This window comes from Solanum stenotomum, chromosome 6 (assembly GCF_019186545.1).
Source record: "Solanum stenotomum isolate F172 chromosome 6, ASM1918654v1, whole genome shotgun sequence".
In the NCBI taxonomy this organism is placed as follows: Eukaryota; Viridiplantae; Streptophyta; class Magnoliopsida; order Solanales; family Solanaceae; genus Solanum; species Solanum stenotomum.
This window is the reverse complement of record NC_064287.1, coordinates 39,343,311-39,368,020: the sequence shown is the minus strand read 5'-3', so window position 1 is coordinate 39,368,020 and position 24,710 is coordinate 39,343,311. Positions and strand designations below refer to the sequence as shown.

At 34.5% G+C, this 24,710-nt stretch overlaps 1 protein-coding gene and 1 pseudogene across 1 annotated transcript; both read right to left on the bottom strand.

The window, feature by feature from the left end:
- Window positions 1–16,444: 16,444 nt before the first annotated feature.
- LOC125866844 (probable histone H2A.3) lies at window positions 16,445–22,417 on the bottom strand (annotated as a pseudogene).
- A 1,251-nt stretch (window positions 22,418–23,668) lies between these two features.
- Window positions 23,669–24,366, bottom strand: LOC125868728 (uncharacterized). Its single transcript, XM_049549311.1, has 3 exons — window positions 24,306–24,366; window positions 23,994–24,214; window positions 23,669–23,896 (listed from the first exon to the last, which is right to left on the bottom strand). Exons 1-3 carry the CDS (start codon window positions 24,364–24,366, stop codon window positions 23,669–23,671), a joined length of 510 nt encoding a protein of 169 aa, XP_049405268.1.
- Between the last annotated feature and the right edge of the window lie 344 nt (window positions 24,367–24,710).

Below are 24,710 nucleotides of genomic sequence, written 5' to 3'. Positions count from 1 at the left end.
AGTGTGGGGGTTTCTAGCCAAGGTAGAGGTTCCTTTACCCAAGAGGGTGAAAATTGGACCCAAAATAGTGGATTGTGTATTTATTAGATATGTTGTGAACAGTAAGGCTTGTCGGTTTTTGGTTGACAAATCTGATAATCCTGAAAATCATGTGAATACGGTAATTGAGTCAGATAACGCTGAGTTCTTTGAACACATTTATCTGTATAAAACTGAATGTGAGTCGACAAGTGAAAGACCTAAACGACCACGGGAAGAATCAACGGAAAATACACAACCTAATGAGGATCCTAGGCATGGTAATCGCCAAAGGAAATCCATTTCTTTCGGATTCGATTTTGTGGCATTTTTGCTTGAAAATGAGCCTCAAACATTTAAAACAGCTATGTCTTCGTCTGAGTCAATTTATTGGAAAGAAGCAGTCAATAGTGAGATCGAATCAATTTTAAGTAACCATATTTGGGAATGAAATGTGTGTTGGGGTATCTGAAACAGAAACAACAATATGCTTTGCATTATAATAAATATCTTGCCGTGATTGAAGGATATAGTGATGCAAATTGGATCACCGGGTCAAATAAAGTAAAATCCATAAGTGGTTTTGTGTTTACACTTGGTGGAGGAGCAGTCTCTTGGAAACTGTCCAAACAGACCTGTATCGTTCGCTCCACAATGAAATCTGAATTTATTACTTTAGATAAGGCTGGTGAAGAAGCTGAATGGCTCTGGAATTTGTTAGACATTCCATTCTGGCCCAAACCTGTGGGACTTATTTGCATACATTATGATAGTCAAGCAGCAATAGGTAAGGCAGGGAGTGTCATGTACAACGGAAAGTTTCATCATATACGACGGAGACATAACATCGTAAGACAACTGCTTTCTAGTGGAATTATCACAATTGACTATGTGAAGTCAAGTGATAATGTGTATTATCCACTAACGAAAGGCCTAGTGAGAAAGGCAATTGAAAAATCATCTAAGGGAATGGGTTTACGGCTTAGGACAAGTCAGCATGGCGGTAACTCTATCTAGCAGCCTGGAGATCCCAAGAGCTAGATTCAAGGAGAAAAACAAAGTTGTGACTGACGGTTTAAGGCTTGTTAATGAGTTAATAAAGCTTAAAGTTTTTAATGATTTGCTAAGTTTTGCAGATTTGACCAAATAATGTATCTACGAAATGACACGGTTAGAAATCACCTATGTGAGTGTGAAGTGTAAGCTGCTTCAAATAGAATTTTATGTCAAAAGCCTATTCTCTATACACTCATGAAACCAGGAGGTGTTCGTGGCTGAAACGAACACAACCGTAAGAACCATAAATGGTAAATGGTTAATTGTGTGACATATGGTTGTCTAGGTATACACCAAAGATCGATGGTTCAAAGATATCACATCCACCGATTGACTGAGTATATCCGACATATGTTCACTACGGAAAGTCTAAGGGGAAACCTACTTATCTAGATGCAATTGATCCTTGCTTGTAAAGTACACACTCGTCCGTGCATTCCTTATGGAGGGAAGATGAAAAGAGAGGAACTTGAAAAGTCCTCTTATGCTTTAGTAAAAAGGCATTTCTCCCTCATTGGTGGTGGAAAGAAAAATAGAAAGAGTTTAAATAGAGAAACATTTCTATTAATTGTTAAAAGGTTTGGAAAGAAAGACCCCCCCTCGCGCCGTCTCCGTCGCTTGCTCGCTCGGCTCGGCTTCGACTTCGGCTTTGGAAAATGATCTATCGAGAGATGGACAAAGTTTTGTTTTAATTATTTATTTAATTAAATAAATAAAATTAAATGGCCAAAAACGTTTCAATTAATTAGTTAATTAACCGAAACATTTCGATCCGACTCGGATCCGTGTGACCCATTTTATTTAAATTACTTTCCCGTTTTGTTTGAATTTCCCACCGTTGGAGATGACTGTTCTGAAAGGCTGCAACTTTCAGGAACAACCATGACCGTTTGAAAGGTTGCAAACTTTCTGAAATAGATGTGTGGTTTCTGAAAGGTTGCAACCTTTCAGAACCAGTTTCTCTTGGCTATAAATACCAGTAGTTCTTCAGACTTTTACTTACGAAATTTTCTGATTTCTTCTTCTTCTTTTGCACAAATATTTTTCGTGTACTTTACTATCATTGAGTGGCTCGCTGACACCAGGGTTTTGGGTATCAATACACTAGTGATTGATATCATTCTATCCTGGGAGGACATATTACAAATCAAACCTCAGATACTAGAGGGAGAATAATTTCCTTAAGGGGACACTGTGCATTCAGTGGACTTGATCTTTTTTCGTTCTGTCTTTTCCAGATTCAGGTATGTTTTACAGATTTTAATTTTTGTGAATTAATTTTGGTTCTTCTGTTCTTCACTGGTTCATTGGAAACTTTGGTAACTTCGTGTTTCTGCAAAGTTTCTAGTAATCAATATTACTATTTTTTAAAGACAGATTGGCAACAATTATCATATGTACTATATCTAATTATATTTCATGAATTACTAAAATGTTCTATCTATTTGCATCCTCAACTTAAATAACGTAACATGTCTCCTGTCAACCTCCTTTTACCAATTTTTTCATCATTTAATCCATCTATAAATAGCAATCTCTATGATATTGTTAGCTACTAATTTTCATTTTCTCCTTCTTCTTTTTTTATCAATATATCTTCTTCCTTTTAAATGTTTTCCTTCATTTGGTTCATCATCATGTGGTTAAAATCAAAAAGAGATGACATAGAAAAAGTCTCCTCAACTTCCTTTTACCACATTTTCCATGATTTAATCCATCAATTAATAACAATACTCTATAGAGTTGTTAGCTACTCATTTTTATTTTCTCCTTTTTTTTTATCAATATATCTTCTTCCTTTTAAATGTTTTACCTCATTTAGATTTTGATTCATCATCATGTGGTTAATAATCAAAAGACATGATTTAGAAAAAGTGATGTGACAATTTATAATCACTTTGATGAAGATTATAGATATATTCTTCAAAATTTTGTTTTATGTCAAACACAAGTTCACCATATGAAAAGAAAGTTTGATGTCAATGTAAGATTCATCAAAGAGAAATGGTAAGCTTAATTTGATTCAAATTCATCAAGAATGAAGTTTAATGATGCATGAACATCATCAAAACAGATAGCCAAATTAGTTTGATAAAGTAGAAGTTTATATATGTCAAATACAAGATGTTATTACAAAATTTTACACTTTGTGTATGAAAGGTAACAAAAAATGGTCAACTTGCAGAGGGACTCATTGGTCAAATTCTATTTAATTTTTAAAATAAATTTAATTACAATATTTTATTTCTTCAGATCTCATTATTGCCATTTATTTCATTTTCTTAGGTCTCTCTTCAATTTATCAATTATACTTTTTTATTTTTTTAATCTTTCCTCAATTTTTCTCTTATTTTCTAATTAAAGGATTAAAAGAAAAGCAATATTACTATTTATTTTTTCTCCATTTATTTGGCTTTTTACACTCTTTTTTTATTAGTATTTTTTTATTTTGTTAATTTATTTTGCTTTTTACTCATCTTTGGTTAGTAAATTACTATAAAGTTCACGCATTATTATTTTTAATGAAAGAAACGATAATGGGTGTGCTCAATAGTTACAACATTCTCATGTTCCATATTTATGGACTGCTACAGCCTTTTCATATTCAGCCTACGAGAGTTCAAACAAAAATCCACAGAACTAAAAGATAATCAATTTATTATATTACTAATAAGAGTTAACAAAATTATGATTTTATGATGCGGGCAAAAATGAATAAAAGGTTATTCCAGAAAATAGAAATCATTCTAATTCTTTTTATCAATTTGAATTGATATTACATGCTATTTTATGGAAGTAAGGGCAAAGCCTTTAGGAAATGAAAGGTTAGAGAATTTTTTTATATATAAAAAATAGCGTTAACAATAATATAAAGTAGTAAAACTTCATTTAGATTTTAAAAGGAAATTTTCAAATATTTTTAATTTTCAAATATAGTATAAACATAGTTTGTAAATCTAGTGAGACTTTTTTGTGTCGGTGCGAAGCGCGATTAAATTTACCCTTTATAAAATAATTCTAAATGATGAGAGAGTCTTTAAGTATCCAAAGCCAACAGCCGTGTACTATGTATGTTGCTACATTTCTCTTATGAGAAGAATATTAAATACCAACATTAATTCTGCATCATCGATTAATAATTTAAACTTTTGGGGTCTTCAATAGTAGACAAATGGGGTGTGTGTTTTTAATGTACGCTTTTAGGCATTAATGCTTGTATTTTATTCTAATTAATATTTTTTTTGGTATGTTATTAATATATGTATTAATTATTTAATATTTAATTAATTAGATATTTCACAACATTTTTATTTGTAGGGATAAAATGGTAATTCAACTTTTCACTTTAGAATTTCCCAACTTGAATTAGTGTAGGAATGAAATCATAATACAACTTGATTTAGTGTAGGGAATTTAAGCTATAATGATCTTGTAATAAATTTGGTTTGAAATATATATATATATATATATATATATATATATATACACACACACTTCGATGCCTTGTCAGAAAACTGAACAAATCATGTCAAACACTAGTCATCCTAGCTCCTACCGTTTTCAATTCGTTCTTGACTAAAAATGCACTTTATATATATATATATATCTTTAAACTTAAACTTAGAAAATCAATAGATCAAATACTTGCAATGCAACAAATTAATTTTACCGACTTGCATTTAATAGGTCTATAATATAATTAGTCATCACCACTTAACAAAGGCAAATCTATGAATTCACTTAAGTTACAATAAACAATATATCATAAGTCTCTTTCAATATGAATCTGCCTCTTCCAATTAACTTGGGAATAGAAAAACAATCAATTTACTATATGATAGAAAAACTAACAATAAAAATTTTAAACAAAAATATATATCAATAACACAAATGTAAAATTATTCACTTATGTTGAAAACTAAACAAAGACTTAACAATCATCTTTGGTGAAGTTTTAACATTTAAAACCTGATTAAAGAAAATTTACATTCTTATGGAATTAATTAACATGTAGGATGTTACCCAAAGGAGATTCTTCAACTGATGAATGTGTCTGATCTTACTAGATGCAACTTGTGAATCATCTTCAGGTACATCCTTAAGAACATTCATCACTTCAAGAATATCATTTGAGTAACAACTACAGACTCATGAAGGCTATTTACATATCAAAGAAAAGGAGTGTAACGGATAAGTGAAATGTAGGGTTTTGAGGGCTAAAGGAAGAAGAAAGAGTAAAGCTGTTATAGAACAAAAAGACATTGCACTTCTTAAAAGTTTTTAAATTTACCTCTAAGAACTACATAATTTGTCGATTAGTCCTTCTAAACTTTTGACTAAATGCATACATAGCCCTTTAAATTTAGCATCAAGTGTCAGTTTAATATTTTAGTCCTTTTAATGATTATTCATATATATTTACATGATAGGTATATGTTTTGTCAACATATATATATATATATATATATATATATATAGATATATACTACCTTAAAAGAATGAACTCCCTAACATGAATGTTAAATTACTATATTACCCCAACTTAAAACACCCAATTTATTATTATATATTCTATATTTAATATTATATTTATATACACTATATTATATTAAAAGCAGACACTTTTTCACATTGATGGGTAGTGACTTTTCCGAAAGGTTGTGATTTCTTTTTAGAGTTGTGACTTTTTCGATGAGTTATGACATTTTTGAAAAGTTTTGATTTTTCTGAAAGGTTGTGACTTATCTGAAAAGACACGATAAACATCTTTTCATACTATCCTTTGTTGTCTATAAATAGAGGGGATTTCTCACACTTTTAAACTACGAATTTTGTAAGTTTTCTATTCTTCTACTTATAACAAGGAAGATTATGAGAGTTGTTCGATTATGCAATTACAATATTTTTTTGTTGGTAAATTAGATAGATCAATAAAAATTGATGCAACAAGGATAATGAATAACTCAACTTCAAACCAGAAGAGTATCGTGATAATTAATATGCACTCATTTTCATAGCCATAAAATATACATTTGCATTTGCAACAACTCTTACTCGACAAGAAGTTTAATGATTTTCGGTTGCACAAACTACAACTTCGTATTCAGAATCTGAAAAGTCTCAAACTAATGGAGAAAAAGTATTTGATCAAAAACTTGTTTGAAGAATCCAAACTACATTTAATAAGTATTCTTTCGTTTTCAATTTATTTGTTGTACTTTTATTTTTATTCAGTTTAATATAAAATGTTCTTTTTTCTTGGAAGTGAGGACGCATCTTTAAGACCACAAAGTTAAAAGACATTTTTATATATTCTACATATGATCCTTAAATTAAAAGTCTTCTTTATTTTTTTAAATTTCATATCAATTAAAATTAGACCAATCTATATCTATCTCTTTTTATCTATACTACCTTAAAAGAATAAACTAATAACTTAAATTTTAAATTATTATAATACCCCCAACTTAAAACACCAAATGTAGTATATCTTCTATATTTTATATTGTATTATATTTATTTATATTTATTATATTGTAATAATATATTAAGGCAGACAACTTTTCACATTGAAGGGTTGTGACATTTTTGAAGAGTTATAACTTTTCTGATGAGTTTTGACCTTTTTGAAGGGTTGTGACTTTTCTATAGGTTGCGATTTTTCCGAACAGTTGTGACTTTTCCGAAGGGTTGCAACTTCGAATAGTTGTGACTTTTCCGAAGGGCTGCGACTTTTTTGAAGAGTTATGACTTTTCCTATGAGTTTTGACCTTTCTGAAGGACTGTGACTTTTCTAAAGGGTTGTGACTTCTTTTTGATAAGGCACCACAAGCAGTTTTTCATACACTACCCTTTGTTGGCTGTAAAAAGAAGGGATTCATCAAATTTTTAAACTACATTTTTAAAAAATATATTAATAATTATTATTATTCTTAAAACACTCAATTTCGTATATCTTCTATATTTCTATGATAAGAAACAATATGCACATTCTAATACTACACATTTTTAACTATAAATGGAGGAGGGTTTTCATATTTTTAAACTATGGTTTTTTATGTTTTCTATTCTTCTCTTCTTAAAATCTAAAGTTTGATTTACAAACGTTGACAATCTCAAAGTTCAGTAAAATTAGAACACTCCATGATATGAATGCTAAATTAATCTAATACTCCAGCTAAAACATCCAATTTAGTATATCTTCTATATTTTATATCAATATTTTTTTATATTGTATTATATTAAAAGTAAATACACCTACAAAACAATAATAACAAAGTTAAGAACTATGGGGAAGGGAGTAGAAAGTTTATTTAAGAGTTGTAACTACGTGATTTTAAGAGTGATTAGTTTTTTATTTAGCAATATTCATATTATTTTTAAAAATAGTGTGGTACATGATTTGATTTTCACGTGCAACGCATGTGCGTCGAAACAAGTATATATATATATATATAATGAAATTAGCAATGTCAGTTTTATCGTTCACATTTTACTCATTAAATAAAATTCATTAAACTAGAACTATGCATTTGACACCAAACAAGAAATATATGAAGCTAATTAAGATAATTAATGTAATCTCTCATGGTATGAATATGTCAATAAATTACTACTTGAATAATTAATAAATGCATGATTTGCATTTAACAAAATTAACAAAAACATGAAGAAGTATATATATTTCTCAAAAACTTACAAATAAAGCACAATGAATATCATTTGTCTTAACCTGAATTATTGTAGGAACAGTATTTGATAATGCCTCATATCCGCTGCAAGAGAATCCACTCTTTGACACATATATTAGACAGTAACACAAGAGACAATTCGCTCTAATTTTGTAACCAAGCGAAAAGGGATTCATGGACAGAAGTTGCAGGTAAACCCTTGGTTTGCCCTCAACATTGAAGGGTAAAATAATCTATCAACTAATTATTATGGACATTTTGATAATTTGACTTTAGATTAGGAGCTTCTCATTTATCTTTATAATTGAATTATGTTTTGATCATTTGTGTATTGAACGTATATCACATCTTAATCGGCATAAATTTTTCATATATGTATTTCAAGTATAGTGGAACGTAAGTAACCATGGAATATTGGTCTCCTTAATTACTCTATAGGATTAAGCGGAAAAGAAAATCTAAATAGATTGTTAATACATCTAAATAAATTTATGTATTCACAAATATAATAGGTAGACAAGAAACATGTAGACATAAACAAATTGAGAAGGCACAAAAAGTTGAAGCCAAACTACAAACAAGACAAAAGAATTAAACAAATCCCCGCAAAAATAACTTATCAAAAGTAAAAGGAGAACTTTTAGTTGAAAAAATTATAATATTATTTGTTAACAACATACTAAAAAATTCTATCGACGCTCGATATAAATATTGTATCTTAAAAATAATTTTGTATTGGGCTTTTTACACTCTCGTAAGACTAATACAGTCTGATAGTTATTTCTTCACAACTACTTCATCCAACCTCCAACGGCTATAGATATTCTTCTTCTCCCATTTTTATTATCTTTCCAACAAAAAAAAGAATCTAATATGAGGTAAGCTTTATGTAACATCCGGCAATTTGAAATAACTATGGAAAAGCTTGAAATTTGGAAATAGTCATTTTTGGAAAAATTTTAAAATCTAGAAATTTGGCTAAGTAGGGAAATCAGTGAGTTTTTGGCCAACTTTGACCAGTCGTAACTCCTAGCTCAGGATGAGTTAGGAGTATTTCCAGTTATGGTTGTGAATCTTGTGGAATGATCTTTCCAACGCCACCGAGTTTGCTCGATTCCGAGTTCGTATGAGCGAGTTATGGCCATTGAAAGTTTGGCAGTTGGCAGGGAATCCGTCCGGAAATTTTAAGGGCATTTTGGTCTTTTCCCTAGCCATTTTTTTTGGGATTATCTTGTGTGTTAGGCTGAATTTGGATCATTTTTATCCCATTTTAAAAGAGAAAGAGTTAGGGTTCTTGAGTGAAGAAGAGAAGAAGAGAGAAAGAAGAGAAGAAGAAGAGGAGATCAAGAAGTTTCCGTCAAAGATCGTCGTGGAAATCGTCGGGGGTGATCCCTACCAAGGTATGTGAGCTCTTAATGTGGGTTGATCCTTTCCCCCACCCACCCAACTCATTGTTATTGAGAAAAGATTGGGTATGTTGTTGAAGTTGTTGGGTTGATGTTGTTGATGTTGTTAGCTGTGTTGTTCAAGTTATTGTTGGTTGTGGGACATGATTGGGTTGTGTATTTGAGTTATAATCTATTGTATGTTGAGGGAATTTATTATCCTTAGTGGTTGGGAATGGAACCCTTGAAGTTAGGGTGGTTTAGAGTTGAAGAAAAGGGGCAGAAAAGTCGAGTTTTCTGGCCAAGGGGTCGGCGGCTCGCGCCTGCCAGCGCACCCCAAAAGGGGCTCTGAGGTTTTCCCCTTGGGGCGGCGCGCCTCTTAGTAAGCTAGCAGTCCCTCTTTGAAGTTTATGGTCTGGCGCTCCGCGCCTCTCACAGCGCCAAGAGCGCCAAGTTTTCCCATTCTTTCCATGCTTTCTCATGCATGTTCCTAGGTGTTATATCTATGTTCCCTAGTTGTTTCCAACACCCCCAAAGTGTTTCTAAACATCCCGAACTCATCTAAATACGTGTGATCATACACCTTGAATCCATAGTTCAATTCAAGGCAAGTTAGTATCAAGTTAAAGAGAAGTTAGAGTCAAGTCAAGCAAAGTTAAGAAGTTAGTTCAAGTAAGTTTTCAAAGTTGTTCAAGAGTCTTTATTGAACGTTTTCACTTCATTCTAAGACTCAAGTTGCAAGTCAAGTAAAGAGTAAAGAGTCAAGAGTTCCAAGTTGAGTCATTTCTCAAAGTTATTAGGGAACTATGTATTCCCAAAGAAGTTTTAAAGAAATGTTTCTACAGTTAAACAAGGTTGGAGACTGAGATTTCCAAAGGAGCCTTCGGGCAAGTTTTTGAGTAATTATCTCATATCAGCAGAAAGACATATGTTTTAAAAAAACAAAAAAACATAAGAGCCAGTACATTTTTGGGAGTAGTATCGAGCACCAAATTGGGGGAGCGTTCAAAGAACCCACAGCCCCCATAGAACCATGTTAGCCACCATGGGTAGAAAAGGATCATACTTTTTAGATGAATCCTTTTCAGATTAGACTAGTGGATCCATTAGGCAGTTCAGGTCTTATACCTTTGGCCGGGTATAAGATGCTCTGGCAACGTGAGGTCGATAGCTGTATCATCACTATATCTTTTATGTGATGGTTGTCAGTTAGAGAAACTCCCACAGTAGTTATTGTATTTTCATACACATACATCATTGTATTTTTATATACATCAGTTCATTGTATTTCTATATACATTTCAGGCTTATTGTATATTTGTATACACACAGAGTTTATAACATGTTTTAAACAGTCTTCTTTATATCACACTTGTTTTAAATTGCCTTATATTGAAAGAAGTCAGTTAGATTGAGTTGAGTTGAGACAGGTAAGCTATTCAGTTTCTTCCAGATTTCCTTCTAGCCTAGGTTTCTTAGTTTCCAGCTCGCATACTCGTACATTCCATGTACTGATGCTAGTTGGCCTGCATCTTATGACGATGCAGATACAGGTACCCCGGATCAGTATCCTACACGTCGTTGATCCAGTTGAGCAGTTCAGATTCAGTGGTGAGCCTCTTTGCTTTTCGGAGGACTCAGTTGTTTTGTATTCTTAGTTTTGTTTTATTAGGATGTTGTAGGGTCTGTCCCAACATCCATCTCAGTACTTTAGAGTATGCATAGACAGTCAGTCATTCAGTTAGTTTGAGTCTCTCTTTTATGTATATATATATGTAAATATTTTATTTTGAGACCCGACGTGCCTTGTTGGCCAGATTTGTATCAGTTAAGTTGTCTTATGACTTTGCTTTGCGTGAAGTTATTCTGTTAAGTCAGGTTTCCGCTGAGTTAAGAAAGTCAGGCCAAGGGTTCGCTTGGGGCCAGCAATGGTCTCTGAGTGCCGGTCCCGCCCAGGGTGTAGGCTCGGGGCGTGACAAACTTGGTATCATAGCACAGAGTTCAAGAGTCCTAGGGAGTCTATGAAGCCGTGTCTGTAGAGTCCTAGTTATCGGTGTAAAGCGCGCCACAGCTATAATTGGGAGGCTACAACATTTAGGAAGATATCTCATTTCTTTCACACTCATCTCGTGCGTTAGAGTTTATCTCTAAAAAGGTTTCTTTCTAACCTGTGCTTGCGCGTATTTCAGATAGCCATGCCTCCACGAAGAGTTGGTAGAGGGCGTCTTCCTAGACGTTATGTTGATGAGCAGGAGTTACCCTATGCACCGGGAGTGCAAGATCAAGAGGAAGTTTCTAATGTCGAGTTCAGAGAGGCAATTAGGATATTGAGTCAAGCGGTAGCTAATCAGATTGGTCAGCAAAGGGGAGCTCGACAGGAAGGAGCTGACACTTCTAGGATCCGTGAGTTCTTGGGGATGAATCCTCCAAGTTTCATGGGTTCGAGTACTACTGAGGATCCAGAGGACTTCATTGAGGAGTTGAAAAAGCTTTTTGATGTGATGCATATGACAGATATTGAGCGGGTTGAACTAGTTGCATATCAATTGAAGGATGTTGCTAGAGCTTGGTTTGACTAGTAGAAAGGGGGCAGAGTTGAGAATGCACCACCTGCGAGTTGGGCTTCTTTTGAGGAAGCTTTCTTGGGGCATTTCTTTCCTCGAGAATTGAGAGAGGCCAAGGTACGTGAGTTCCTCACACTTAAGTAGGAGTCTTTAAGTGTTCATGAGTACAGTCTGAAGTTCACACAACTATCCCGCTATGCTCCGGAGATGGTGGCGGACATGAGAAATAGAATGAGCTTGTTTGTTGCTGGGTTGTCTCGGTTGTCAAGTAAGGAAGGTAGGGCTGCAATGCTTTTCGGGGACATGGACATATCTAGGTTGATGGTCTATGTGCAGCAGGTCGAGGAAGAGAAGCTGAGGGACAGAGAAGAGTTCAGAAATAAGAGAGCGAAGTCCGGTAATGAGTGCGGGCAGCAGAAAAGTAATTCAAACCGTTCCTCCTTTCAACAAAGGCAAAAGGGACCTACTCCATCATCTGTTAGAGCACCTGCACCCAGATACAAAGGTGAATTTAATGGCCAGAATTCAAATGACTACAGGGCTAGACCAGCATAATCTTCGGGTAGTGTGGCGCAAGAGAGTAGTAAGCCTCCTGCTTGCGCCAAGTGTGGTAGAAACAACTCAGGTATTTGTCGAGAGGGCTCCATTGGGTGTTTCAGGTGTGGTCAGAATGGACATTTCATGCGAGAGTGTCCAAAGAATAGGCAGGGTAATGGGGGCAATAAAGCCCAGTCTTCTTCAGTTGTTCCACCAGACAGGACGGCACCTAGAGGAGCTACTTCTAGTACCGGCAGAGGAGCAAACCGCCTCTATGACATCTCCAGTTGTCATGAGCAAGAGAATTCTCTGAATGTTGTCACTAGTATGATCAAAGTCTTTGCTTTTGATGTATATGCTTTGCTAGACCCAGGAGCAAGTTTATCTTTTGTAACTCCTTATGTTGCAAATAAGTTTGATGTTCTTCCTGAAAGACTTTGTGAACCTTTTTTTGTTTCTACACCTGTTGAGGAATCTATTCTAGCGGAAAGATTCTATCGTGATTGTCCTGTTTCTATCAATCACAAGAGCACCATGACTGATTTGGTTGAGTTAGACATGGTAGATTTCGATGTCATCCTAGGTATGGATTGGGTTCATGCTAGTTATGCATCGATAGATTGTAGAACTCGAGTGGTCAAATTTCAGTTCCGAATGAGCCAGTCTTAGAGTGGATTAGTAGTTCAGCAGTGCCTAAGGGTCGTTTCATTTCGTACCTTAAGGCAAGAAAGTTAGTTTCGAATGGTTGTGTCTATCACTTAGTCCGAGTTCATGACTCCAGTGTTGAGATACCTCCTTTTCAGTTAGTTCCTATAGTAAGAGAGTTTCCAGTGATCTACCCGGAATTCCTCCTGAGAGAGAAATAGATTTTGGCATAAATCTCATTCCAGATACTCATCCTATCTCTATTCCGCCATATAGAATGGCACCAACAGAGTTGAAAGTGTTGAAAGAGCAGTTGAAAGATCTCCTAGAAAAGGGTTTCATTCGATCGAGTGTCTCACCTTGGGGTGCTCCGGTCTTGTTTGTGAGAAAGAAAGATGGTTCCCTTAGGATGTGTATAGATTACCGCCAGTTGAATAAGGTTACCATCAAGAACAAGTACCCTCTTCCGAGGATTGATGATCTTTTCGATCAGCTTCAGGGTGCCACCTGTTTTTTAAAGATTGACCTCAGATCAGGCTATCATCAGTTAAGAGTAAGGGAGTGTGATATTCCAAAGGCAGCTTTCAGAACCCGGTACGGTCATTATGAGTTTTTGGTCATGTCTTTTGGTTTGACCAATGCACCGGCAGCTTTCATGGACCTGATGAATAGAGTCTTCAAACCTTATTTAGATATGTTTGTTATCGTCTTCATTGATGCTATACTAGTCTATTCGAGGAATGAAGAAGATCATGCTAGTCATCTCAGAACAGTTCTTCAGACTTTGAAAGACAAGGAGTTGTATGCCAAGTTCTCTAAGTGTGAGTTTTGGCTTAAGTCTATGGCGTTCCTAGGCCACATTGTGTCCGGTGATGGAATTAAATTTGATACTCGAAAAATTGAGGCAGTGCAGAATTGGCCTAGACCCACATCTCCAACTGAAATTAGGAGTTTCTTGGGTCTAGCTGGCTATTATAGAAGGTTTGTTGAGGGGTTCTCGTCTATTGCATCTCCTTTGACAAAGTTGACTCAGAAAGTAGTGAAATTTCAATGGTCTGAAGCTTGTGAGAAAAGCTTTCAGGAATTGAAAAAAAGTTTGATTACAGCTCCAGTTTTGACGCTACCAGAAGGTACTCAAGGTCTTGTGGTGTATTGTGATGCATCTAGAATTGGTTTGGGTTGTGTCCTAATGCAGAATGGCAAGGTTATAGCTTATGCCTCCAGACAGTTGAAAGTTCATGAGAAGAACTACCCAACCCATGACTTAGAGTTAGCAGCTGTAGTGTTCGCTTTGAAGATATGGCGTCATTACTTGTATGGTGTGCATGTTGATATATTCACTGATCACAAGAGCCTTCAATATGTGCTTACTCAGAAAGAGCTTAATCTCAGACAGAGGAGGTGGTTAGAATTACTCAAGGACTATGACCTGAGTATTCTTTACCACCCAGGTAAGGCTAATGTTGTTGCTGATTCTTTGAGCAGGTTGTCTATGGGTAGCACCACCCATATTGAAGAAGGAAGGAGAGAGTTAGCAAAAGATGTGCACAGGCTGGCATGCCTGGGAATCAAACTTACAGATTTCGCAGAAGGAGGAATAGAAATGACGAGCAGGGCCGAGTCATCACTAGTGTCAGAAGTGAAAGAGAAACAAGATCAAGATCCCATTTTGCTTGAGTTGAAGGCAAATGTTCAAAAGCAAAGAGTATTAGCTTTTGAACAAGGAGGAGATGGTATTTTGAGATTTCAAGGCAGATTGTGTGTACCTATGGTAGATGGACTCCAAGAAAGGATTATGAAGGAAGCTCATAGCTCCAGATATTCCATTCATCCGGGTTCCACCAAGATGTATCGTGATTTGCGTGAAGTTTATTGGTGGAATGGCATGAAGAAGGGCATTGCAGAGTTTGTTGCTAAGTGTCCAAATTGCCAACAAGTGAAAGTGGAACACCAAAGGCCCGCTGATTTAGCTCAGAGGATAGAACTTTCGGAATGGAAGTGGGAGATGATCAATATGGATTTCATCACAGGGTTGCCAAGGTCTCGCAGACAACATGATTCCATTTGGGTGATTATCAACAAAATGACAAAGTCAGCGCATTTTCTACCGGTAAAGACTACCAATACAGCAGAAGATTATGCCAAGTTATATATCCAAGATATAGTGAGACTTCATGGAGTCCCAATCTCCATTATTTCAGATAGAGGTGTACAGTTCACTGCACAGTTCTGGAAATCTTTTCAGAAAGGCTTGGGTTCGAAGGTGAACTTGAGTACTGCTTTTCATCCTCAGACTAATGGGCAAGCAGAGCACACCATTCAGACTCTAGAAGATATGTTGAGAGCTTGTGTGATCAATTTCAAAGGCAATTAGGATGATCACCTACCTCTCATTGAGTTTGCCTACAATAACAGTTATCACTCTAGCATCCAGATGGCTTCATACGAAGCTCTTTATGGGAGAATATGTAGATCTCCTATTGGATGGTTCGAAGTTGGTGAAGCAGGGTTGATAGGACCAGACTTAGTTCACCAAGCTATGGAGAAGGTGAAAGTGATTCAAGAGAGGTTGAAAACGGCACAGAGTCGCCAGAAATCCTACACTGATGTTAGGAGGAGGGCGTTAGATTTTGAAGTAGATGATTGGGTTTATTTGAAGGTTTCACCCATGAAAAGGGTTATGAGGGTTGGTAAGAAGGGGAAACCTAGTCCCTGGTATATTGGACCTTACCGCATAGCCAAGAGGATTGGCAATGTTGCTTATGAGTTAGAGTTACCCCAGGAACTAGAAGCAGTTCATCCAGTATTTCACATTTCCATGTTGAAGCAGTGTATAGGCCATCCTTCATTGATCCTACCGACTGGAAGTATTAAGATCAAGGATAATTTATCTTATGAGGAGGTTCCTGTTCAGATTCTAGATCGTCAAGTTCGTAGGTTGAGAACGAAGCATGTAGCCTCAGTCAAGGTCCTTTGGAGGAACCAATTTGTTGAGGAAGCTACTTAGGAAGCCAAAGAGGACATGAAGAAGAGAAATCCATATCTCTTTGAATCCGGAGGAAATGCAAATTAAGATATTAATTTCCCTCTTAGTACTCTTTTAATCATCTTGATCATGTTGTTGTTGTTGTTGCGTTTGCATGATTGCTTGTTAGGTGTTTGAGTTTGATGTTACACCCTTAGCTTTGTAAGAGTAACCTCATTCGAGGACGAATGATCCCAAGAGGGAGATATTGTAACATCCGGCAATTTGAAATAACTATGGAAAAGCTTGAAATTTGGAAATAGTCATTTTAGGAAAAATTTAAAATATGGAAATTTGGCTGTGGAAATCAGTGAGTTTTTGGCCAACTTTGAGCAGTCATAACTCCTAGCTCAAGATGATTTAGGAGTAGTTCCAGTTATGGTTGTGAAGCTTGTGGAATGATCTTTCCAACGCCACTGAGTTTGCTCGATTCCGAGTTCGTATGAGCGAGTTATGGCCATTGAAAGTTGGGCAATTGGCAGGGAATCCGTCCGGAAATTTTAAGGGCATTTAGATCTTTTCCCTAGCCATTTCTTTTGGGATTCTATTGTGTGTTAGGCTGAATTTGGATCATTTTTATCCCATTTTAAAAGAGAAAGAGTTAGGGTTCTTGAGTGAAGAAGAGAAAAAGAGAGAAAGAAGAGAAGAAGAAGAGGAGATCAAGAAGTTTCCGTCAAAGATCGTCGTGGAAATCGTCGAGGGTGATCCCTACCAAGGTATGTGAGCTCTTAGTGTGGGTTGATCCTTTCCCTCACCCACCCAACTCATTGTTATTGAGAAAAGATTGGGTATGTTGTTGAAGTTGTTGGGTTGATGTTGTTGATGTTGTTAGTTGTGTTGTTGAAGTTATTGTTGGTTGTGGGACATGATTGGGTTGTGTATTTGAGTTATAATCTATTGTATGTTGAGGGAATTTATGATCCTTAGTGGTTGGGATTGGAACCCTTGAAGTTAGGGTGGTTTAGAGTTGAAGAAAAGAGGCAGAAAAGTCGAGTTTTCTGGGCAAGTGGTCGGTGCGTCGCGCCTGCTAGTCCGAACCGTGCGAGAAGGTTTCCCATCACACAGCTCACCAACTTGATCTTCCGCGGGAATCGTATGTCCGAACAGGCCTGGAAAAAAAGGTAAGGTCTCACTTTCCTTTGCCACTCAAGTGTACGGCATATGTCGTGCTTAGGCCCCTTCTTCCCTTACCTAATGAAAGAGTCCACCAACTGCCTTAGTAGTCTCAAATAAGGCGTGCGAGGTTTTCCCCTTGGGGCGGCGCGCCTCTCAGTACGCCAGAAGTCCCTCTCTGAAGTTTATGGTCTGGCGCTCCGCGCCTCTCAGAGCGCTAAGTTTTCCCATTCTTTCCATGCTTTCTCATGCATGTTCCTAGGTGTTATATCTATGTTCCCTAGTTGTTTCCAACACCCTAAAGTGTTTCTAAACATCCCGAACTCATCTAAATACGTGTGATCATACACCTTGAATCCATAGTTCAATTCAAGGCAAGTTAGTATCAAGTTAAAGAGAAGTTAGAGTCAAGTCAAGCAAAGGTAAGAAGTTAGTTCAAGTAAGTTTTCAAAGTTGTTCAAGAGTCTTTATTGAACGTTTTCACTTCATTCTAAGGCTCAAGTTGCAAGTCAAGTAAAGAGTAAAGAGTCAAGAGTTCCAAGTTGAGTCAAGACCGTTCAAAGAACCTACAGCCCCCATAGAACCATGTTAGCCACCATGGGTAGAAAAGGATCATACTTTTTAGATGAATCCTTTTCAGATTAGACTAGTGGATCCATTAGGCAGTTCAGGTCGTATACCTTTGGCCGGGTATAAGATCCTCTGGCAGCGTGAGGTCGATAGCTGTATCATCACTATAGCTCTTATGTGATGGTTGTCGGTTATAGAAACTCCCACAGCAGTTATTGTATTTTCATACACATACATCATTGTATTTTTATATACATCAGTTCATTGTATTTCTATATACATTTCAGGCTTATTGTATCTTTGTATACACACAGAGTTTATAGCATGTTTTAAATAGTCTTCTTTATATCGCACTTGTTTTAAATTGCTTTATATTGAAAGAAGACAGTCAGATTGAGTTGAGTTGAGCCAGGTAAGCTATTCAGTTTCTTCCAGATTTCCTTCTAGCGTAGGTTGCTTAGTTTCCAGCTCGCATACTCGTACATTCCATGTACTGATGCCAGTTGGCCTGCACCTTATGACGATGCAGATACAGGTACCCCGGATCAGCATCCTGCACGTCGTTGATCCAGCTGAGCAGTTCAGAGTCAGTAGTGAGCCTCCTTGCTTTCAGGAGGACTCAGTTGTTTTGTATTCTTAGTTCTGTTTTATTAGGATGTTATGGGGTCTGTCCCAACATCCATCTCAGTACTTTAGAGGCTTCATAGACAGTCAGTCAGTCAGTTAGTTTGAGTCTCTCTTTTGTAAATATTCTATTTTGAGACCCGAGGTGCCTTGTTGGCCAGATTTGTATCAGTTAAGTTGTCTTATGACTTTGCTTTGCATGAAGTTATTCTGTTAAGTCAGGTTTCCGCTGAGTTAAGAAAGTCAGGCCAAGGGTTCGCTTGGGGCCAGCAATGGTCTCCGAGTGCCGGTCCCGCCCAGGGTGTAGGCTCGGGGCGTGACACTTTAACCCTTGATTGCCTTTATATAGCTCTTTCTTGATTGGCATTTCTAAGGAAAAAAAGTAAAATATCGCGCAATATTAATGTTGAATACATTTGTGTGGGCATTTGAATGAATACATTTCACGCTTTATTGCCTCTATTTAACCTTTTCTTTTTGGTTATTTTATAAAAAATATTTATTTAATGGATTAGTATTTATTGAAACACAAACTTACATTTTAGTACACAAAGTTTTATAGTCGTTATCAACAGAAAATACAAAGACATAGAAGTTGCATAAAGAATATTATGATCAAATAAATGGTAGAGGGTTTTAGAAACTATGAAGTCCATAATATCAGAACTTATGAAAGAATGTTAAAATATACACATTAACTCATCAAAATCAAATATCAGAATATAAATAAAATATGAATCGGTCATTAGTAAACAAAAATACACTATTTTATCAAAAATTTTATAAGAGAAAAAGTTGAGGGGGGGAGGGGGGGAGGAGGGGAAGGGGGGGGAGATTAACCTAGGATAATGCAGAATGAAGTACTGCTCCAAGTGTTAAAACAATCAATTTTTAGGAGTGAATATTTTTTGGCATAAGGAATAAAAATCTTATAATGATCTTATATAGTAATTGGATAATTACACATAATTTAATTCATAATGTGAAAACACTATAAAAATATCCCACTGTTGTGGAAGATAATCAGTTCAAAATCAGATTAATTTTTGTATAAAAAAAAAATCATAACTAAAGAATTAAAATGCACGATATGAATTTTAATTAATTCTGCATTTATGTAGATATAATAAGATTTTGATTAATTTTTACTATTTATTAAATAGTTAATTAGATTTTAATTTAGTATAGGGGCAAAATGGTATATATATATATATACTAGTTTTTCAATATATGATTACCAATTTAGAAAATGTATATGTTATAGTAAATAGTATTGCTTATTTAAGCGAAGATTTGAATAATTACCTTTGAACAAATTAATATTGCAGATTTTTTTGTGAATGCTCAATGTGGATCGTCATATCTCTTATTCACGCGAATCTATGAAGACGGTCAATGAAAAATTTTATTAGTTAAACGCAATAATTTATATTTTTATTTCAATTTGATTAGGTTTAATCATGTAATTAGTCGTATCAATCTCACTAATATTACCTTATAGATGATATTTATTGTATATTTTTCTTGTAATCTAACCAGTTGTTATTGCATAATCAAGACTTTTGTCATCAGTTTTGATATTCCTCTTAAAATTGTTACATAAAATTGATCATGTGTCAAAATATGTTAGTGGTAGATATCATTCAATATTAATTGGGTTTGTATGACCTTGTCCTTTATTTATCTTCTGTGTTTTGACAAGTAAGTCAGCCATAGTATTTATTAACTTCACTTTTTATTTTTATTTCCTATATTTCGTATGATGTTAGCAAATTGTATTATTTATTTTTCATAAAGTAGATAATTAACAGAAAAATAAAGTGGAAAATGGAACGGAGTAATAGTATAAAGATAGGTAAAACTTATAAACATCCAGATGGTATCTCAATTATAAGCCATTTGGTTACTGTATAAGGTACTTCTGTTGTCATACTACTAAATTCATTTCTTATAGCTACTTCGTCTTTATATAATATTTCCATAGTTGTAGTGGCTAGTTCACCATTAGATTTTTTATTATTTCTTAACGTTTTTAAACTTTCATCTGATAAATTTTGTAGCCATAATTTTACTGTTCCTATAAGTGTTCTTTCTATATATCCTGGTGTTTCCGTCATTCCTATTTTGTTATCTATTAATTGTTTTGATATATATCCTATCCATAATTGGATTATTTTGTTTATATTTGCTACACAGTCTAAATCTAAAAAATCATGTTGTTCAGTTATCGGTTTAGGCGTTCATTTTTTATTTAATCTTTTATCCCATATAGTTTTTTCTCTATCATATTGTTCATAGTTTTCATTATAATATTTTGGATTCAAATTATTTGGGTTTTTTACTCTTGATGTGCTAGGTTTTTCATCCATGTCTACGTCTCCTGTATTTATTTCTAAATTATTTGTATTATCTATGTTTGCTAAAAGTTCTGTATATGTTTTGCTTGTTTATGAATGTTGTTCATCTAGATCATCGTCATTTATTTCATCAATTCTTATTCAAGGTAGTTTATCTTAGAATTAGACCTAAGCGTAGCAAAAATATTCGAAGTACCAACAATAAGAAACTGGTTTAAACGACAAAAAGAAGAATATTATGTAGTGAGTCAAAGAGAACATATCATAGATTGCAAATACACCAAAGAAAAGGCTAAAATACCAATAATAAACAAACGAATAATAAATAAAGAAATACAAGATAAAGCATCTATGATATATCAGAAAATGAAATAAATAATGATATAGAAATAGAATCAGACAATGAATTCTATAATATAGCAAATGACTGAAACAGATATACAAATAATAAATAAAGAAGAACATCAAGACGAAGAATCTTTAGAACAAAAAATAATATTTGATAATAGTATATTTGAACAAATAAAAGGAAAAGAATTAGACCTAAGCGTAGCAAAAATATTCGAAATACCAACAATAAGAAACTGGTTTAAACGACAAAAAGAAGAATATTATGCAGTGAGTCAAAGAGAACATATCATAGATATCAAATACACCAAAGAAAAGGCTAAAATACCAATAATAAATAAAGAAATACAAGATAACAAGGATAAAAATCCAATTAAACCATGATCCTCACCATTTTTTAGCATTTAGTAGCCAATCAATAGGAATTATGCAATTTTCTCTGTTTTGTGTGTGTGTTAGGCCATGAATTTTTTGGTCAAATGGTTTCCTGATGCTTTTTTCTAAATTCTTTATAGAACTATCTGTAAGGACCTGGGAAAATTCCTATAGACTCACTATGATTCACACTACTCTTTTTAGTATTTAGAGGTCACTCAACAGAAATTATGCGATTTTCTTAGTTTTTTGTATGTATTAACCCATGATTGTTTAGTGATATGGTTTCTGGGCATATTTTTTTTTCAAATCTATTACAAAACCATCTATGAGGATCCGGGAAAAAATATATATTGCCTCACCATGATCCACACCACTTTTTTTAGCATTTAGAAGTCACTCAACAGGAATTAAGTGATTTACTCAATTACTCGACCATGTTAGCCCACATATTTTTTTGTTATGTCTTCTAAGAAAAAAAATTGCAAATCTTTACAGAACCATCTATAGACCTGGGAACAATTCATATAGCCTTACCATGACCGACACAACTCTGTTAGCATTAGGAACCACTCTACATGAATTAAGCGATTGTTTCAATTTTTCGTGTGTTAGCCCATAGATTTGTTGGTGATTTGGCTTTTGAGCACCTTTTTTAAAAATCTTTTCAGATCCATCCATAAGGACCTGGGAATAACACCACCATTTGGAATCGTCATATCTCTAAGAAATTGACAAAGTTTAGCATCAAACCTAATAGCTAACTGAATGTGCCTTGGAATGATCTAAGTCTTTTTGTCGTTCCTCGCTGCAATTCCAGCCAATTCAAGCACCTACAAACAATCGCATGTATGTAAAATTTAGTAATCACAAACGCTAGAAATTTGACATATAAAAAAAAAGGAACTTGAGAAATTCACCTCAGTTGCAAGGTACTCAAGCACCGCAACAAGAAATACCGGAGCTCCGGCACCAACACGTTTGGCATACTTCCCCACTTTGAGGAATCGAGCGATACGAGCCACTGGAATTGGAGACCAGCTTTGCTGCTACGAGAACGAGACTTTTTTTTTGCATTTTAACCAAAGCTTTTCCTTTTACCGGCCATTGATATTTTTCCCTTCAAAAAGAAAAAAAAGTTTTGCTTTTTGATCTATAGAAACAAGAGACAAATGACGCACAAGAATTGAACTGTTATGTGTATGTGAATTTCTAAAGAAATCTGGTTTTGGTATTTATAGCCCACAGGAGTTATAACATAGTCAATGAGAAGAAAATCACAAGGATTGAACTTGTACGCCGTTGGATGAAAGGGCAAATTTCCATTGCTTGAGATTGCGGGCAACAAGAACACCAATCGGATTCTTATTAAAGATGAAAAACAGCATGCCAAATTTTTCTTTAATGAGATACTGCTTTTGCGTAAACATGAATAATAAGAGAACATTTTAGAGATAAGAACTGATGCACAGATTAGTCAAAATAAAATTAAATAGTATAACGATGATTAACCGCATTCGAAAAAGATAAAAGTATAAATTTTATTCTATACTAACATTACGTTATTTGAAGAGTTAATTTATATTCAATTGGAAAGTAATTTTGTTTAATTATATGTAAATATAATTTTTGAGGTACTTTCTCAAATATTTTCTATATTTGACTTAATTTATTTACATATCAAGCAATTTTTTTCATAACAATATAAAACTTATGGTGTTTTACTTTTCATCATTCATCCAACAATATAGTGAAAAGATAATCAAGATGCCTAGTGAGATTCCTATAGAATTTATAATACTACTATTTAATATGAAAAAAAACGAGATTTTATAACTTAATTATCATGGATTACAGATATTTCATCTCTTATATTTTATTTATAGAAAAAATTTCATTTACATTATCTAGATCTACTCACTAAAAGTATTTTACCATGAAATTTTAAAATAAATTGAAATTGTATTTCAAATTTGGGAAATTGTTAATAAAGCATTCTAAGAAAAACTTTCATTTACCGTACTTCAGATATATCATGAAATTTCAAATTAAATTAAAATTCTATTTCAAATTTGGGAAATAGTTAATAAAGCTTGCTAAGAACACTTGAAAGGAAAAAACTAAAACTATTATACACATCAGGAAATGAATAACAATAGAAATAATAAATGATATGATAATTGAAGCAAATTAAGCAATAGGTAATACTAAGATCCAAGTATGTTGAGTTTTTATCCTAAGCCACATAAATATCATATGTCAAATCAAAGGTTTTATATAATAGAATTATAAAATTTTCTATGAATACAAGGAAATTAATAAATGCAAACATCACGATGCTAGCAATGGAATGATCAGTCTAAGCCTCCTCCTCGTGAGCTGCATCAGCAATGGCCTTTGAAGTGTCACTCTTTTTGTTAGGCAAAAAAATGTTGTGAATTCTTGGAATAACACCACCATTCGGAATGGTCACATCTCTAAGAAATTGATTCAGCTCTTTATCAAACCTAATAGCTAGCTGAATGTGCCTTGGAATGATCTTAGTCTTTTTGTCATTCCTCACTGCAATTCCAGCCAATTTAAGCACCTACAAACAATCACATATATGTAAAATTTAGTAATCACAAATCCTAGAAGTTCGACATATCAAAAAGAGACAGACAGAAGGAACTTGAGAAATTCACCTCAACTGCAAGATACTCAAGCACAGCAGCAAGGAAGACCGGTGCTCCGGCACCAACACGTTTGGCATACTTTCCCACTTTGAGGAATCGAGCAACACGAGCCACTGGAAATTGGAGGTCAGCTTTGTTGCTACGAGATCTTCTTTTAGCATTTGAACCAAGATTTTCCCCTTTACCGCCATTGATCTTTTTCACTACAAAAAAAAGTTTTGCTTTTTGATCTATAGAAACAAGAGACAAATGAAGCAGAAGAATTGAATTGTTGTGTGTGTATGTGAATTCCTAAAGCAATCTGGCTTTGGTATTGATAGCCCACAGGAGTTATAACCCAGCCAATGAGAAGACAATCACGAGGATTGAACTTGTACGCCATTGGATGAAAGAGGAAATCAACGGTGGATAAAGATGTTGACACATTTAATCAATTTCAAGGATTATAATAAGTTTATTTCCAAAAATAGAGGATTATGATGTGTTTGTTTCCAAAGTAAATAAGTATTATGATGTGTTTGTTACCAAAAAAAAAAAAAGGACTCTGATGTCTTTAATATGTTGCCAAAAAAAAAAGAATACAGAAGAGATTATGATGAGTTTGTTGCTCACACAAAGGGGGGAAATTTTGTTCTTTAATATTTGGCTTTAAAAGCCATTTGGACATATTTAACGTTTTAACAACTTATTAAGACTAATTTGTATAATGAAAGGAGATAGCATATT

Coding starts and splice junctions, on each gene's coding strand:
- LOC125868728 (XM_049549311.1), bottom strand. CDS start 24,366: ATGGCGTACAAGTTCAATCCTCGTGATTGTCTTCTCATTGGCTGGGTT. Junction 24,215..24,305: donor CTGGGTTATAACTCCTGTGG/GCTATCAATACC, acceptor TTGTTTCTATAG/ATCAAAAAGCAAAACTTTTT. Junction 23,897..23,993: donor TTGAGTATCTTGCAGTTGAG/GTGAATTTCTCA, acceptor GATTGTTTGTAG/GTGCTTAAATTGGCTGGAAT.